General features: G+C 38.2%; 1 protein-coding gene and 1 non-coding gene across 5 annotated transcripts in view; one reads left to right on the top strand and one right to left on the bottom strand.

Annotated features, from left to right (window-relative positions):
* Window positions 1–5,566: 5,566 nt before the first annotated feature.
* LOC146402794 (U6 spliceosomal RNA) lies at window positions 5,567–5,672 on the top strand. Its single transcript, XR_014808784.1, has one exon. It is a non-coding gene; the product is annotated as a U6 spliceosomal RNA (small nuclear RNA).
* Window positions 5,673–12,156: 6,484 nt separating this feature from the next.
* The window catches only part of RNF138 (ring finger protein 138), a 47,773-nt gene continuing 41,685 nt past the window's right edge, over window positions 12,157–18,244 (bottom strand). For all 4 annotated transcript variants that reach the window (XM_005665330.4, XM_013999276.3, XM_084964420.1 and 1 more), the window contains 2 exons: window positions 17,663–17,770; window positions 12,157–14,476 (listed from right to left, as the gene is read on the bottom strand). In XM_005665330.4, coding sequence (XP_005665387.1) covers window positions 14,408–14,476; window positions 17,663–17,770 — 177 coding nt within the window. In that variant the 3' untranslated portion in view covers window positions 12,157–14,407. The remainder of the gene's footprint in view (window positions 14,477–17,662; window positions 17,771–18,244) is intronic.

Genomic DNA, 18,244 nt, shown 5'->3' with positions numbered 1-18,244 from the left:
ATTGTCAAGAAATAATGGTGCAGCCTTGGGGCAGTTTCCCAAATATACATATGTTTATTTATGTATATTCCTTGAAGAGGAACAAGGAGTTTTGTTTTTGCTTTTTAGGGCTGCACTAGTGGCATATGGAAGTTTCCAGGCTAGGAGTCAAACTGGAGCTACAGCTGCCAGTCTACACCACAGCCACAGCAACTCCAGATCTGAGCTGCATCTGTGACCTGCACAGGCACAGCTTAGAGCAACGCAGGATCCTCAACCGACTGAGCAAGGCCAGGGATGGAATCCACATCCTCATGCATCCTAGTACGGTAAGTTAAAGGCTGAGCCTTGAAGGGAACTCCACATATCTGCAGAACTAAAGCCCCCAACAAATGCAAGATGTTAACTGCTTGATGAAGCATTCTTCATTCCAGAGAGAAGGTCACAGTTTGATAACCCTGAACCACAAAGCTCAACAGGAGATCCCCCTGAGGCCACATTAAAGGAATACAGGCCCTGTTATACACCCTGATCCTTATCAGCAATCCTGCCCTTGAACCATTTCTATAAAACTCCTCACCAAATCCTCTGGTGTGGAACAGTTTTTGAAAGCAAGAGCCAGCTGTGTCCCTTTTTGCCTAGCAAAGCAATAAAGCTATTCTTTCTCCCTCACCCCAACCTCTCTGAGATTCAATTTAGCATCTGTGCACAGAGGTCTAGTTTCAGCAACATGGCCATCATAAAAAAAGGCTACAAATAATAAGTGCTGGAGAGGGTATAAAGAAAAGGGAACCTTCCTACACTGTTGGTAGGAATGTAAATTGGTGCAGCCACTTTGGAGAACAATATGGCAATTTCTTAAAAATTTATATATAGCACTACTATATGGTTCAGCAATCCCATTCCTGGGCATGTATGTGAAAAAAACATAATTCAAAAATATACATACACTCCAATGTTCATTGCAGCAAAATTTACAATAGCCAAGACATGGAAACAACAACCTAAATGTCCACTGACAGAGGAATGGATTTAAAAAAAAATGTGGTAGAGGGTGTAATGGGTTAAGAATCCAACTGCAGCAGCTCAGGTCACTGTGCGTTCAATCCCCGGCCTGGTGCAGTGGGTTAAAAGATCCAGCATTGCTGCAGCTGTGGCATAGGTTGCAGCTGAAGCTTGGATTCAATCCCTGGCCTGGGAATTTCCAAAAGCTATGGGCGTGGCCATAAAAAGAAAAAAAGAAAGAAAATAAGAATGGAATATTAGCCATAAAAAAGAACAAAATAATGCCATTTGCAGCAACATAGATGGACCTAAAAATTATCATATTAAGTGAAGTCAGACAAAGAAAGCAAATATATATCATTTATATGTGGAATCTAAAAAATGATACAAAAGAACGTAATTATAAAATAGGAACTCAGACTTTAAAATCAAACATATGGTTATCAAAGGGGAAACCATTGGGGAGGATAATTTAGGGGGATGAGATTAACATATATACACTATTACATATAAGAGGTAACTAACAATAATCTACTGTATAGCACAGGGAAATCCATTCAATGTTCTATATAGGAAAAAATGGATATGTATTCTCTGTCTATATATATATACATACACAATTGATTCACTTTGTTGTATACCTGAAGCTAATACAACACTGTAAGTCAACTATACTCCAATAAAATTTTTTTTAAAAGCTCAGTGTAATACATTAGTATATGCTAAATATGACCACAAGCACCATGACAGTTTGAAGGGTGACCATAAAAGGTCAAAATGTGAGCAGTGGCCCATTTCCTGGAGACCCCCTCCTTCCCTGAAATAGTTGGAATAATCTTCCCACTCATTAGCCTATGAAATTACTCAGTCCATAAAATCTACCCACCCCATATTTCAGGGCTGCTCTCACCTTCTGAGACAGACCACATTCTGCCTCAGGCATGTGTATCTAGTACAGTAAACCTGCTCTGACTTTCCTGAGGCTTGCTCTCAATCTCTTTCCTGCAAGTACCCTCACCTGGCACCCCAGGAATGTGCTCAAGACCTGGGACATAACCATCCTCTTGTACCCTATTTTCCCGAAACCTCTTTTTTTTTTTTTGTCTTTTCGCCTTTTCTAGGGCCGCTCCCGCGGCACATGGAGGTTCCCAGGCTAGGAGTCTAATCAGAGCTGTAGCCACTGGCCTACGCCAGAGACAGAGCAACGCCATATCCGAGCCGCGTCTGCAACCCACACCACAGCTCATGGCAACGCCAGATCCTTAACCCACCGAGCAAGGCCAGGGATGGAACCCGAAACCTCATGGTTCCTAGTTGGATTCGTTAACCACTGAGCCACGACAGGAACTCTTTCTGGAAACCTCTTTACAAAGGATATTAATAAATCTACTTCTTACCTATCACTTTCCTCTCACTGAATTTATTGTCTGCTGAGCCATAAATTACATGATCTTCATAAAGTCCCGAGATGATTTGTGTGGTTTCAATCAGAAGATTGTAGGTTTGAGTCCAATCTGAGGTGCAGTTTCACAGTCACCTAAAACTCACCTACCTTGACTCAGATTCTCCATCTGAAAAATGGGAATAATATTTGCCCTGACTCATCATTACTGTGAGAATTAAGCAGAACAATGGTCCCCAAATACATTAAAATTAGAGCATTTCCTAAGTAAAAGGAATAATCTTCCCCACTTCACTTTCACAATTCTCTTCAGCTTCTCTAAATTTCACTCACCTTTCCTTTTTACACCTTCAAGAATTTTCTCGTTTCTGTATAAAATACTTTCCATAGTATTTTTTGAATATTGCCTGTTTGCTTTTATGGATTATGCATTTTTTTTTTTTTTTTTGTCTTTTTGCTATTTCTTTGGGCCACTCCCGCGGCATATGGAGGTTCCCAGGCTAGGGGTCGAATCAGAGCTGTAGCCACCTGCCTACACCAGAGCCACAGCAATGCGGGATCCGAGCCGCGTCTGCAACCTACACCACAGCTCACGGTAACGCCGGATTGTTAACCCACTGAGCAAGGGCAGGGACCGAACCCGCAACCTCATGGTTTCTAGTCAGATTCGTTAACCACTGCGCCACGACGGGAACTCCGGATTATGCATCTTAATAATTACCTGTCATGAACCCAATTTCTCAAAGGCCCTTTGGAGACTATCCATCTCAATGTCTTAATAGCTCAGTTAAGGAAGGGCCAGGATCATTTCTTACTGCTTCCACAAAAAAAGGTCAACAAATAGTTATTGATTGCCCCCATGTGTTAGGTGTAAGGCAATACCAGGCATGTATTTTGTGGTTGTGAACCACAACCCTCAAAATTTCATAGTTGGTCCCGGTGCAGTGGTTCTTAACCTTGGCTACATGGTAGAATCATGTTAATAAATCAAAATCTCGGGAGATGGGACCTAAGGTATTGTTTTTCCAAAATTTCCCGGGTGATTCTGTTGAGCAGGTAGTGTTGACAACTAATTGAGAAAGAGATTTAAACAATTTAATTGTAATGCTCTGATAGAGGTTTAAACAAACTACTGTAGAAGCAGTAAATTCTAGAGTTCCTGTCATGGCACAGCAGAACAAATCCTACTAGGAACCATGAGGTTGTGGGTTCAATCCCTGGCCTCGCTCAGTGGATTAAGGATCCAGCACTGCCATGAGCTATGGTGCAGGTCAAAGACTCGGCTCAGATTTGATGTTGCTGTGGCTGTGGTATAGGCCGGCACATGTAGCTCTGATCGGACTCCGAGCCTGGGAATATCCATATGCTGTGGGCTTGGCCCTAAAAAGCAAAAAAAAAAAAGAAGTAAATTCTGCTTGGGGATCAAGCAGAATATAAGCTTCATGAAGGCACAGATTTTTGTCTGTTTCGTTCATGTATATACCACAAGCAAAACATATCTAACATAGCTATTCAACTCACATTGTTGAGCTGTAGCTTTAAAAGTGAATAAAATTCCAGCAAAAAAAAAGGTATGGTAAAGGCATTCAAAGCAGAGGCACTAAAAAGAAAAGACACGAGAATAAGTGCAGAGTATGTGGAAAGAATTTCAAACAATTGACTAAAATTAGGTTGTAGAGTGTAAAATGGAGACTAGTGGAAAACTGTATTGATTTCCAGGCTAAGGAATTTGTTCTATCCATGTCTGAAGAAACTGCTATATATCAAAAGAACAGTACATATAGTTTTCAAAAATAACACTCAAGTTCTAAGTTTATCAAGTATCTCTACTTATGAATCATTTTTTCCTATAAAAAAGATGACTGTCTCCATTTTTACGGTGGAAGAAAGTTGATAAGGTAAATCTTCCTATGTTCAAATCTCTGCTAAAGGTTTAACCAAAGAAGCAAAACTGGCAATTTTATTACAGAAGCAAAAGATACAAACAGATTTAGAGATTCAATATTAGAAAACAGTGAAAATATTTCATATTGTTGGTAATAAAAATCTCCTAAAGCAGGTTATCAGATTATTAGAATACAATTGAAAAGAATTCCGAAATACCTTAGAAATCTATACACAGAACTTCCATATGACCCTGCAATCCCACTCTTGGGCATATTTCCAGACAAAACTCTACTTAAAAGAGACACATGCACCCGCATGTTCATTGCAGCACTATTCACAATAGCCAGGACATGGAAACAACCCAATGTCCATCAACAGATGATTGGATTAGGAAGATTTGGTATATATACACAATGGAATACTACTCAGCCATAAAAAAGAATGCCATAATGCCATTTGCGGCAACATGGATGGAACTAGAGAATCTCATACTGAGTGAAATGAGTCAGAAAGACAAAGACAAATACCATATGTATCACTTATAACTGGAATCTAATATCCAGCACAAATGAACATCTCCTCAGAAAAGAAAATCATGGACTTGGAAAACAGACTTGTGGCTGCCTGATGGGAGATGGAAGGAGTGGGAGGGATTGGGAGCTTGGGGTTATCAGACACAACTTAGAATAGATTTACAAGGAGATTCTGCTGAGAAGCACTGAGAACTATGTCTAGATACTCATATTGCAACAGAGCAAAGGGTGGGGGAAAAAATGTATACATGTAAGGATAACTTGATCCCCTTCCTGTACAGTGGGAAAAAATAAATTAAAAAAATATTTAAAAAGGGGGAAAAATGTATATCAGACAAAATCAAAACAGATAAATTGGCATCTGATAATAACAATAAAGTTGGATATTCTTACTTTATTTTTTTGTCCTTTTGCCATTTCTTGGGCCACTCCTGCAGCATAAGGAGGTTCCCAGGCTAGGGGTCTAATCAGAGCTGTAGCTGCCAGCCTACGCCAGAGCCACAGCAACGCTGGATCCGAGCCGCACATCTGCGACCTACACCACAGCTCACGGAAACACCGGATCGATAACCCACTGAGCAAGGGCAGGGATCAAACCCGCAACCTCATGGTTCCTAGTCAGATTCGTTAACCACTGCGCCACGATGGTAACTCCAAAGTTGGATATTCTTAATATTAAGGGTCTCCATATTACATAGAAAATATGGTAGTAAATCATGTGCCCTAGATTCCTAACTCCACTAAAATATTAAAAATAATCATGCTCGTTTCGGTAACACATATACTAAAATTGGAACGATACAAGAAGATTAGCATGGCCCCTGCGCAAGAATGGCATGCAAATTTGTGAAGCGTTCTGTATTTTTTTGGAATGGATAAGCAATGAGATCCTACTGTGTAGCACTGGGAACTATATCTAGTCACTTAAGATAGAGCATGATAATGTGAGAAAAAAGAATCTATACATGTATGTGTAACTGGGTCACCATGTTGTACATCAGAAAATTGACAGAACACTGTAAACCAGCTATAATGAAAAAAAATAAAAATTATATAAAAAAATTTAAAAAAGAATTCCTAATTGAGTGTCTTAATAGATTGGAAAGAAATTCTTTTTTTGGCCCTGCCCACAGCATGTGGAATTTGCCAAAGCCATGGATCTAAACTGAGCTGCAGCAGTGACAACATCAAATTCTTAACTCCTAGGCCATGAGGGAACTCATGGAAACAAAGTGTTTAAAGCAAAATTTCTCTTTGGAAAAGAAATGAATTAATGGAAGGAAAATAACCAGATTTCAACTGATTGAAAGTTCAAAGGAAGGTAATATGATCCCCAAGTCAGAGACTTTAAAAAGGAAAAGGTGGAGTTCCCATCGTGGCTCAGTGTTCAACGAATCCGACTAGGAACCATGAAGTTGTGGGTTTGATCCCTGGCCTCGCTGAGTGGGTTAAGGATCCAGCGTTGCCATGAGCTGTGGTGTAGGTCAAAGACTCTGCTCGGATCCTGCGTTGCTGTGGCTGTAGCATAGGCTGGCGGTACAGCTCCGATTGGACCTGGTGCAGTGGTTAAGTGGTTAACCTTAACCTGGAAGGTTAAGTAAGAAGCAAACCATGTAGATTCGTAGGCCAAGTTAAAAATTGCTTTGTTTTGTGTATGTATGTATGTACGTGTGTGTGTGTGTGAGAACAATGGAAGTTACTGGATATGTTAACCAGAAAAATGATGAGAAATTCAAGGATATATACTTGAACAAAAGCAGATTCAGGAAGACTGACAGCATTCCACAAACAGGGTGATATCTTTGGGTAGCAGTAAGACAGTGAATAGGAAGAAATGTAAAGAGATTTAAAGAGATATTCAGTAAATAAAATAAACAGGATTTGATAATGAATTGGATATGTCAGGTAAGGAAAAAGGAAGTGCCAAGGACAGCTTCCATGCTTTTTTAGCCTAAACAAGTGCTGGAAGCAACAATGATTCTAAGTTTTGTAACACAAAGAACTAAGTATGAGGAGAAGGTAAAGTGTGGTCTTAGCTATCACGAGTTTGAAATGTTTGGGAGACAAGTTCTGAGTAAACAGTTGGATATATAGGTCCTATGGGATATATAGGAGACATGCAGATGAAAACCTGAGATTGGTTAACATGAAGATGGTACTTGAAACCTGTATGAATATGGTCACTGATGTACAATTAGGGATGAGAATCCTTGATCAGGGATAAAGAATACAGTGAGCAAGAGGAAAAGTAGGACTGAGCCCTGAAGAACTTTTTTTTTTTTTTTTTTTTGGTCTTTTTAGGGCTGCACGCTGCAGCATATGAAGGTTCCCGGGCTAGGGGTCTAATCAGAGCTGTAGCTGCTGGCTTCACCAGAGCCACAACAATGCCAGATTCAAGCCGCGTTTTGACCTACACCACAGCTCACAGCAATGCCAGATCCTTAACCCACTGAGCGAGGCCAGGGATCGAACCCGAGACCTCACGGTTCCTAGTCGGATTCGTTTCAGCTGTGCCAAGACAGGACTCCCCTGAAGAACTCTTAACATTTAAATGCCTGGTCAAAGAAGACCAGCAAAGGAGAGGAATCAAAGAACCATAAGAGTCAAGTGCCACATATGCCTAGAAAAACAAGTATTTCAACACAACAAAACAAGTACTAACTAGTTGTGAGAAAGCTGTCAAGAAAGTAAGAGATTTCTTAGCATTAGGTTCTAGGGATATAACCCTGACTTCCATTTTTTCTACTAAGAAAAACAGTATTTAACTAGAAAGAGTGGCATAAGCATAGGAGAGACTGAAACTCAAGATAACATGAATAAAATTAAATAGCTGCCTCAGATGAACTTATATCTCTAGGTCCAGATAAACTGCACCCCAGGACGATAGGGATGAAAGTGACAACCCCATGACAATGACAACTGTTTGCTGAGAGCCTCCCAAATTAAAGCATCACATGCACTCTGCAGGTAACATGACAAGAACATAAAGGAATTCCCACTGTGGTGTAGCACTTAAGGATCCAGCATTGTCTCTGCAGTGGCTTGGGTGGTTGCTGAGATGTGGGTTCAATCCCTGGCCCATCGAAGTGGATTAAGGATCCAGTGTTTTAACAATTGTGGCACAGGTCTGGGAATTTCCACATGCTGCAGGTGTGGTTGATAAAGAAAAAATACAGAATCTTGGAAAATGTCCAATAGAGTTATACAAAAACTAAGATTATGAAACACACTTATCTTGATGAAAACTACATAAAGCTATACTTATAAATGCATAAAACATTCTGACATACATTAAAATTGTAATTACCTTAGATGACATGTTTATGGGTACGATCTTAGATGCTTGTTTTCCAAATATCTCTATTGGGCAGCTATATAACTTCCATAACTGAGAACACCCTCCCCATCCTCCCCAAACACTTTTTCTTTTTTCTTTTTTCTTTTTAGGGCCGCACCTGCAGTATCCCATACTAGAGGTCAAATCGGAGTTACATCTGCTGGCCTACACCACAGCCATAGCAATGCAAGACCTGAGCCGCATTTGTTACCTACACCACAGCTCATGGCAACACCAGATCCTTAACCCACTGAACAAGGCCAGGAATCGAACCCGAATCCCCATGGATCTTAGGTTCATTACAGCTGAGCCATAACGGAACTCCCTGTCCCCTTTTTAACTTGAAACAATTTATTCTACCCATGCCTGAAATTTTGAATAGCTCAAATTCAATAGGCATATGAAGGGGCCATGAGCAAAAGAATACAGGGAACTGGTAGATTTTGAGGAGAAACTCATGGTTCTACAGTTGAGCAAAACACTATGTTCACCTTCTGCTTCTGGCTATTGTGATCATGAACAACTCATCCAAATTCTCCTTGAGCCTCTATAAAACAGAAACACTATGAACTACACGGTTCAATGACTAACACTGCCTTCAAACGTCTCCTCCCCAGTTTGACAAAATTCCTTCCTGGGCACCCAACTACTCTCAGAAAGACATAGAAAATACATAATTTAACCTTTATCAAAAAAGTTTAGGCTTCCAGTTTATTTCATTCACACTGGATTGGCTTCTTCAAAAGACCTAAAGGGATCAGGAGAAAGATTTTTCTGAAGCATTAATTCAAGGTCCAAGGTGAATCCTTGGTAACTGTGCTATAAACAAAAGCAAGGTCATTGACTAAAGAGAAAATAGATCTAGGAGAAAGAAATATTGAGCACAAAAATGTCAATCAAGTTTTCCTTTAAACTAAATTGTCACTAATTTATTTAGTATTTGGGGAAGGGAGAGGGTGAATACCTTGTCCTTTGGCGTGAACACCAAAAAAAAGTAAATTAATGAGTGATTAGTAAAATATATCTACGTGGACCAAAGATTTATACTAAATCATACTCCAAGTAATACAAGACACACACACATATATATACACACATACATATAAATATTCACAAATGGGATGTAACTGACATTAAAAATAAAAATTGGGGGGAGTTCCCATTGTGGCTCAGTGGAAACGAATCTGACTAGTATCTGTAAGGACACAGGTTCGATCCCTGGCCTCACTCAGTGGGTTAAGTTTACGGTGTTGCCATGAGCTGTGGTGTAGTTTGCAGACTTGGCTTGGATCTGGTGTGGCTGTGGCGTAGGCCATCAGTTACAGCTCCTATTTGACCCCTAGCCTGAGAAATTCCATACGCCAAAGGTGTGGCCCTAAAAACAAAAAAGACACAAAAATAAAAAAATATTTTAAATGAGGAACCAGATAAGAAAATAACATTGAAAAATACAAAATTCAAAACTAATGATACAAATGCACACAAGATTGGTAGGCAGCAGGTTCACTCAAATGCCCATCCCAAGTGAACTAACTTGGAAATCTTCAGGAAGTCTTTACCAAGAAGGGACTTAATAAAGTAAGCTACTTTAAAAGGGTTCCCTTGTGGTACAGGAATTAAGAATCTGGTTTTGTCACCACTGCGGCTCAGGTTGTTGCTGTAGCTCAAGAGGGAACTTCCGCATGCTGTGGGGTGCAGCCAAAAGTGAAAAAAGAAAAAAAGCATTTGAATATTAACATAACAATGTTCCCATGTAAAAAGTATTATGTTTTCAAATCAAAACATAATGCTAACATATAAAATACTTGCTTTTCTGCAGAATCCTTAAAGCACCTTTTTTGAAGTACCAAAAAAATTTAAAAAGCCACCGACTAGCACACATGGTGTTGCCATGAGCTGTGGTGTGGGTCACAGATATAGCTCAGATGCCACACTGCTGTGGCTGTGGTATAGGCCAGCAGCTGTAGCTCAGATTTGACCCCTAGCCTGGGAACTTCCATCTGCAGCAGGTACCACATTTTTGAAAGATAAAAAATCAAATCAAATAATCATCTCAACGCAGAAAAAAAAATTCAACATCTATTAATGATAAAAACCCAACAAAGTGGGTACAGAGGGGACGTACCTCAACATAATAAAAGTTATTTATGACAAACCCACAGTTAACATCATATTCAACAGTGAAAAGATGAAAGCTTTTCTCTAAGATCAGTAACAAGACAAGGATGCCTACTCTTGCCACCTGTATTCAACATAGAAATGGAAGTTCCAGCACAGCAATTAAGCAAGAAAAGGAAAAGGCATTCAAATTATAAGGGAAGAAGTGAAACTGTCACTGTTTGCAGATGACATGATACTATATACAGAAAATCCTAAAGACTCCACCAAAAAACTGTTAGAAATAAATTCAGTAAAGTTTCAGAATACAAAATTTTCCTATACAAAATACATAGAAATATGTGGTGTTAAAAAAAAATGTGGTGGAGTTCCCATAGTGGCTCAGTGGTACTACTATCCATGAGGACTACCCAACTACTATTCATGAGGACTCGGGTTCAATCCCTGGCCTCGCTCAGTAGGTTAAGGATCCGGCGTTGCCATGAGCTGTGGTGTAGGTCACAGATGCCGCTTAGATCTGACTGTGCTGTGGCTGTGGTGTGGGCCAGCAGCTGCAGCTCCATTTTGACCCCAAGCCCGTGAACTTGCATATGCCACAGATGCGGCCCTAAAAAGACAAAAAAAGTGTTTATCCAAGGAGGTAAAAGACCTACACAGTGAAAACTAAGACATGATTAAAGAAATTAAGAAGATAGAAATAAATGGATATTCTGTGGTTATCTACATGCAAGCACCATACCTCATACCATACATAAATTAACCTTAAATAACAGGTAGGCAATTTCCTCCCTCACACCTTATACATTTTCTTCCTCTGCAAAACCTCCATAGAATGATTCTAACTCATTTATGTCTCCTTCATTTTCACTCTCCTGCCCACTCTTATATTCTGCAATGGTATGCCCCTCACCATGTTCTTAAGAATTCCTACAACATACAAAATTTTATGGTATCGTTTAATTAATGCAAGTTTGCCAATCAAGTACATAATAAAATACACACATTTATCTTCCTTACTCCAGGGGTGAGAGACAGCGCAGTGACTCTCCCATCTCTTAGGACCAGGACTGGGCACTTAATATGCGGTGGGCCGGAAGTAACACATTTTCTAGAGGTCCCTTTATCCTCTTTTAATCTCTTGATATAACTCATTTCTATTTCCCACCTTACTCAGAATTGTACTGCATAATTCGAAAACTGTATTGCATACTACGTGATATCACAGAATGAGTACTTTATTCATATTTCTATTTTAAGTTCTACTCTACACATATTTACATGTATCCTGTCTCACACCTTTTCTACAAATGTCACCACCTCCACAAAGGGTTTATCCTCTGAGTAACAGCCCTAAGGGGTTCCAATAAAGTTATGATTCACTGAAGACTGTAATTAATACTTTTTAGGCACACAAGTTATATGACATTTGTATTTGACATACATATTCTTATAACTCTGATAGCTATTTATGGGTAACTTTTCCCTTTTAAAATGTCTGTTCAGTTCCCTTGTGGCATATCAAGCTAAAGATCTGGCTTGTCACTGCAGCAGCACAGGCTGCTGATGTGGCATGGGTTTGATCCCTGGCTGAGGAACTTCCACATGCTGTGGGCATGGCCAATAAAAAAGAGTCTATTAACCAGTTAACTAGCTTTCTGCCTGGTTGTTAGCAGGGCTTGAAAATCCTGCTGTGTGAACACTTGACAAAATGCTTTATAAGTTGATTAACATTTGAAATAAAGATAAAAGAGGTTTATCAGCATGTGGTGCTTTCGCCTATCCACTTTTCAAAGTGCAAAATAATGGGTTATCTCCTACATGTCTTCCAGGATGAATTATGAGAGTTAAATGTTACCATGTTTGCCTCTAGACAAAATTTTAATTAGACACACAAGTAGGAGAAAACCACATTTAATTGAAAAATAAAGCAATACATCTCAAATAAGACTTTGTTTAACAACATAAACTGTAATTTGTTGAGGGTAATAGCTTTCCTATAAATAGTATTGTGAAATTAGGGTAGAGTATCAATAGTTTTCCTTCTTTATCCTGACTCAGCCATATGCATCTTTAAAACAAAGACTTTCTCATGAATTTAAAATGTGTCTGTAAAGTCAATCCCTATTCCTAATCTACTGACAAAAGGATGGGAGGTTTTAAACAAACATTTCCATATTGAGGAGCTCCCAGGTAACAGCAGATAAAGTCAGTATTTTCCTTGTGGAAAAAGTTATATGAAAGACATACAAGACTATAAACGATATTTAACCAATCCATAAACTTCAAAACATAATTTCATCAATTTTTCTTTAAAGTTCTCAAATCTCAGAATGGCTTGACATACTGAAAGTACTCAATTTTGAAAGAAAGTACTGAAGTTATTGCTTTAAACTGCAAAAGCCTATGGTCAAAAGTCTCTTTTTTTTAAAGAGTTCATTAAACAGCTATTCTTACAATTACATTCATGTAACTGCAGAGAAATGTTTTAGCACATAGTAAACATCACTCTTTCGAATGACAGAACCAAGGCATATGTTAGGATGTATGGCTTTTTTGGTGACTGTTATTATTACCCATAAATAAAGTCACTACTGTTTGAGTGAAAAAGGTTTTTTACAAAACTCCACTTCCAAAATTAACATTTTTATTAAATCAAGTTAAAAAAATGTTCACTGTAGAAAAGTCAACAAGGGTTTTAACAAAACCAAAATATACCTTTTTATACAATATATGTATATATTAGCAGCAAACTACTTCTGAGATTTTATGTTCTTTCAGTTATTTTAAAGAAAGCATAAACAATGTATATTAGTTTGGAATGTCAGCTAATCCACTCTTCATCTTTTATTCTGTGATTTGGGCCTTCTAGTACAAATTATTTTATGATTCGCATTAATGAATACTACGAACAAACCCAGTTTTGACTAAAAAGTAGTGAAACAGAGTGCTGGTAGAATCAATAACACTACTACAGTCACATATTATCTTTAAGATAACAAATGAGCACCATATAAACAGGTAATTGTGTAAACTCAATTTTTAAGGTGTAATAGTAGCCAACTGGATGACCCAGTATTTGACTTACTTTAAAAATTTGGTGATATACAAAATTTTAAACAAATCAGATAAATACATCAACCCCATATTGCTTGTCCATTTAAAAAAATTTAATAGAATTTCTGCATATAACCTGACAAACTGCATGCATATGTGTGTGTGTATATACACATACAAGAGTGTATGAATATATACATATAATCTTTAGCTTTGAATGAATTTCTAGAATGAGATGAAGTCAAAACTCTCATTTAAATATATATGTTGAATGTAATGTCACCAACGGAAAGTATCTAATAAAAGAGTCTTCTCAGATAACCAGGAATTCTGGCTATTGAAAATTCTGAGGCCAAAGAGCTGTAATTCAGCTTACTACACTTTAGGCTTACAAATTAGTCAGCCAAACAAACAAGAATTGAAATTACCAACTGTATGACAAAGAAATAAGTTTTTCTCTTAATATCTCCTTCTAATAGCAAAAAGGAAATATCCATACAATGAGCTTTTACTTTTTAAAGAGTTAAAATTATTAAAGAAATCTCACTAGTCTTCAAAAATACTAAACATTATATAAATACAATTTTATTATAGTTGAATTCTTCGGCTAGAATCTGTATTAAAAAGTTTCCTTTGGATTGTTTCATTTAGCACTTCAAGTCTCCATTCTGCAACTCAGAAAACTGGCTCAGATTTGTTAGGTTTATATCAATCACATTTTTCAGAATTTGCTACTGAGTTACCTGTGTACAATATTGTCAGTGGGAGGAGTTGCACCAAATTTCAAAAGCAACATAAGGAAAAAAATCAAGAATATGTACTATAAAGAAGATAAAGTACAACAGGGATTCCCTTTCACCATTATATTAATGAAATATAATCCTTTTAATGCCTTTAAAGAGAATGTCCTAACTTATCAAGAGGATGAAGTTTTTAGATGGCCCACCTTTATTTTTCAATTGAAAATCTAAAACAATAGACTGGATTACTTTTATTAATATACACATCAAGTTACTGAAATGGTGACTTCATGTAGTTTTCTCCTTAAAGATGGCACTTGCAGGTACAAAGATGCAGAGATGTCTACAGCCTTCAGATGTTTACTTGAAAAGATTCTTCAACAGCAGTTTGATATTGCGTTTCCTCATCTAGCTGAAGATTCTAAAAACAGTAACATTAACATGTCAATAGGAAAAACATATTTAATTACACAATATTTTTGTCTAATACGTTACACATCTTAATACATATTACACATACTCCAAACAGTTTGTTATAACACATACTATCCTTTAAAATATAAAAATTAAATACCTAAATTTAACTGGGAGTTCTCATTGTGGAGCAGCAGAAACAAATCTGACTAGAATCCATGAGGATGGGGGTTCGATCCCTGGCCTTGCTCAGTGAGTTGGGGATCTGGCATTGCTATGGCTGTGGCGCAGGCCAGCAGCTGCAGCTCCAGTTGAACCCCTAGCCTGGGAATTTCCATATGCTGTGGGTGCAGCCCTAAAAACCAAAAAAAAAAAAAAAAACCTTGATGAAACAACTGAGAAGATCAACAAAGAACGAATGCCAAATATCTGAAGGTAAATTCATTTTAAAGAAAATAAGCAGTTATTACATTAACAGTGTTAATAGCATCTTAATCATAACATAAAGCTAAAAACTAGAGCTCACTCAATCTGGTTATACAACTACTCCTTAACTTAAAAAAATTCTGGAGTTCCCGTCGTGGCGCAGTAGTTAACAAATCCGACTAGGAACCATGAGGTTGCAGGTTCAGTTCCTGCCCTTGCTCAGTGGGTTGACAATCCGGCGTTGCTGTGAGCTGTGGTGTAGGTTGCAGATGTGGCTCGGATCCAGCGTTGCTGTGGCTCTGGCGTAGGCTGGTGGCTGCAGCTCCGATTCGACCCCTAGCCTGGGAACCTCCGTATGCCGCGGGAGCAGCCCAAGAAATAGCAAAAAGACAAAAAAAAAAACAAAAAAAAAAAACAACTCTATTTCCTTTGCCCATGGATTTGCTTTAAAATAGGTCTCCACTTGACAATCTCATATATTTAAAATTACATATTCTTCTGTGGCAAGGTAAAACAATCTGACAATTAGACCAAAAGTGGTTCACAAAATATACTGTTTTTCCAAACACACAGTTCTCCAAGACATGGTAACCTTTCTTCCATAGAGAATTTAAGAATAACCTATGATTACTTCTTTAAAATACTAAAATTATAAGAACACATCCTGAATTTTACATACATTTGAACTATTTTTAAGTAGTGTGATTAAAAACGCAAGTTATACAAAATTTAAAAACATGCATCAAGAATGATATAATTTTTTTTTTTTTTTTTTTGGTCTTTTTGCCTTTTCTAGGGCTGCCTTCCACGGCATAAAGAGGTTCCCAGGCTAGGGGGTCTAATCAGAGCTGTAGCTGGCAATGTGGGATCCGAGCCGCATCTGCAACCTATACCACAGCTCGAGGCAATGCCAGATCCTTAACCCACTGAGCAAGGCCAGGGATCAAACCTGCAACCTCATGGTTCCTAGTCGGATTCGTTAACCACTGTGCCACAACGGGAACTCGAAGAATGATGTAATTTTAACAATGAAGGGCAGAGAAAATGTAAATCCTGTTCCTGTCACTGTCAGAATTGCACATGCCTGTGCTTACCTAAGCTGGAAAACAAGTATGAACCATTCTTTGTCAGGTTTAATCTTGAATTAAATAAGGTTTTAATTCACCGAAGATGAATAAAATGCCATTTCGCAATAAAACAAATCATCTAATTTTTAAATTTTAATAATCAAGATACATTTGGCAACAACCTCATGCTTTGCTCTGAGGATCCTTTTGGAAAATTCCTGGGCCAGGGGTCGAAACTGAATCACAGTAGCAAACCAGATGCTCCACGATTTTTTACCTGCTGCGCCACAAGGGAACGCATAAGGATCCAATTTTATATTATATAACTTCCCCCATGAACTCTGTTAAAAAAGTGATCTAAGGCCAGAATCTACCATTCAATCTGGTTTTACACAATAACTAAGCTTGTTCCCTCCCCCCTTTTTTTTTTTTTGGTAGCACCCACTGCACATGGATTGAACCCATGCCATAACAGCAACCTAAGCCACTGCAATGACAATGCTGGATCCTTAACCTGCTGCACCACTAGAGAACTCCAAGCTCCTTTGTTTTTTGTCCTTTTAGGGCTACACCCACAGCATATGGAGGTTCCCAGGCTAGGGGATGAATTGGAGCGGTTGTTGCCAACCTACGCCACAGCCACAGCAACGCTAGATCCAAGCCTTGTCTGCAGTCTACACCACAGCTCAAGGCAATGTCGGATCCTTAACCCACTGAGCGAGGCCAGGGATCGAACCTGCAACCTCATGGTCCCTAGTTGGATTCATTTCCACTGCATAAGCTCCCTCATTTTTAAAAACATGTCTCACATGCAGATATGAGAAATCTATTATAATGAATTTAACAAGCTACATACACTACATGAGAAACATCCTCCATCTGTTGTACCAACTTTACTTTTCTAGCAGGTATAATTTTCCTTAAATATAGATATTGATTTTCATATAAACCATCATTTTGTTAATCTAGGGGTTTGCTCCTCCTCTATTAATTATCTCTCTAGTGTAAGAGGTGGACAGTAAATTCAACTTTTATCACTTCCACAAACCAAATTTCACTAATATTATTATAAAAACAGAATTTGCTCTATAACTATCCAGTATGATACAATGTCTTGCCTCAAGGAGAAAATTAATTTAACTTGAATATTATTTTTAATTTTTATTTATTTTTTCTTTTTAGGGCCACACCCACAGCATATGGAGGATCCCATATGGGGACAAATCGGAGCTACATCTGCCAGCCTACACTACTGCCACAGCAACACTGGAGCCAAGCTGCATCTGCAGCCTACACCACAGCTCATTTTAACCCACTGAGCGAAGCCAGGGATCACATCTGTATTCTCATGACTACTATCAGGTTCATTACCACTGAACCACAACGGGAACTCCTAAATTTTTTTTCTTTTTCTTTTTATGGCTGCACCTGTAGCATATAGAAGTTCCCAGGGTAGGGGTTAAATCAGAAGGGCAGCTACAGGCCTATGCCACAGCCACAGCAATGCCAGATCCAAGATGCATCTGCAACCTATACCGTACCTTGTGTCAACGCCAGATCCTTAACCTACTGAGCAAGGCCAGGGATCCAACTCAAATCCTCATGGAAACTTGCTGGGTTTTTAACCCACTGAGCCACAGTGGGAACTCCTAACCTGAATATTTAAATGGTATTTTCTTAATCTTGGAAAAATCACTTACCACAAATTCTCCATAATCAAACTGATGTCTTTGATTTAGATGACTAACGAAATTTCTAGTAATCTGGCTAGGATCTCCCCAAGGAAGAGACACACAAATAGGACATGTCTACAAGAAACAGAATGTTTTAAATAAAAAATAACAACAACCAAACATTTACAATTATTAAAAGTATTAAAACAACATGGGCTTATGTTACCAAAAACATCTACATGAAAAGAAAGCATTTCTAAAGGCCAAATTTCATGACTAGATCATTTCTGGACCAAGTTACCTTAGAAAAATTACATTAATCTAACACAACACAATAGAGATCTTACTTAAAACTGATTATTCTATTGTTTCAACAGAAACACCACATCCAGTCCTTACCAAGTGTAGTGATAATTATCATTAACCAGTATGTAATCTCATTAGAGTCACACAATAACTGCGATAATTATTATTACTAGCTTAATTTCATTTATAAGTAAAATGAAAGTAAAAGAAGCTTTAAATTGTATCCTTAAGGTTTCGAATGAAGTACATCTTAAAAAGTGAATGGATTACAGACTAAAATGAAAACAGAACTTTAGTAACTGG

This window comes from Sus scrofa, chromosome 6 (genome assembly GCF_054392235.1).
Source record: "Sus scrofa isolate SSC_HxYL_T2T_F1_AM1 chromosome 6, Sscrofa_HxYL_maternal_Yorkshire_Landrace_v2.0, whole genome shotgun sequence".
NCBI classification, from domain to species: domain Eukaryota; kingdom Metazoa; phylum Chordata; class Mammalia; order Artiodactyla; family Suidae; genus Sus; species Sus scrofa.
The sequence above is the reverse complement of the archived record's forward strand: the minus strand, read 5'-3'. Positions and strand labels throughout refer to the sequence as shown.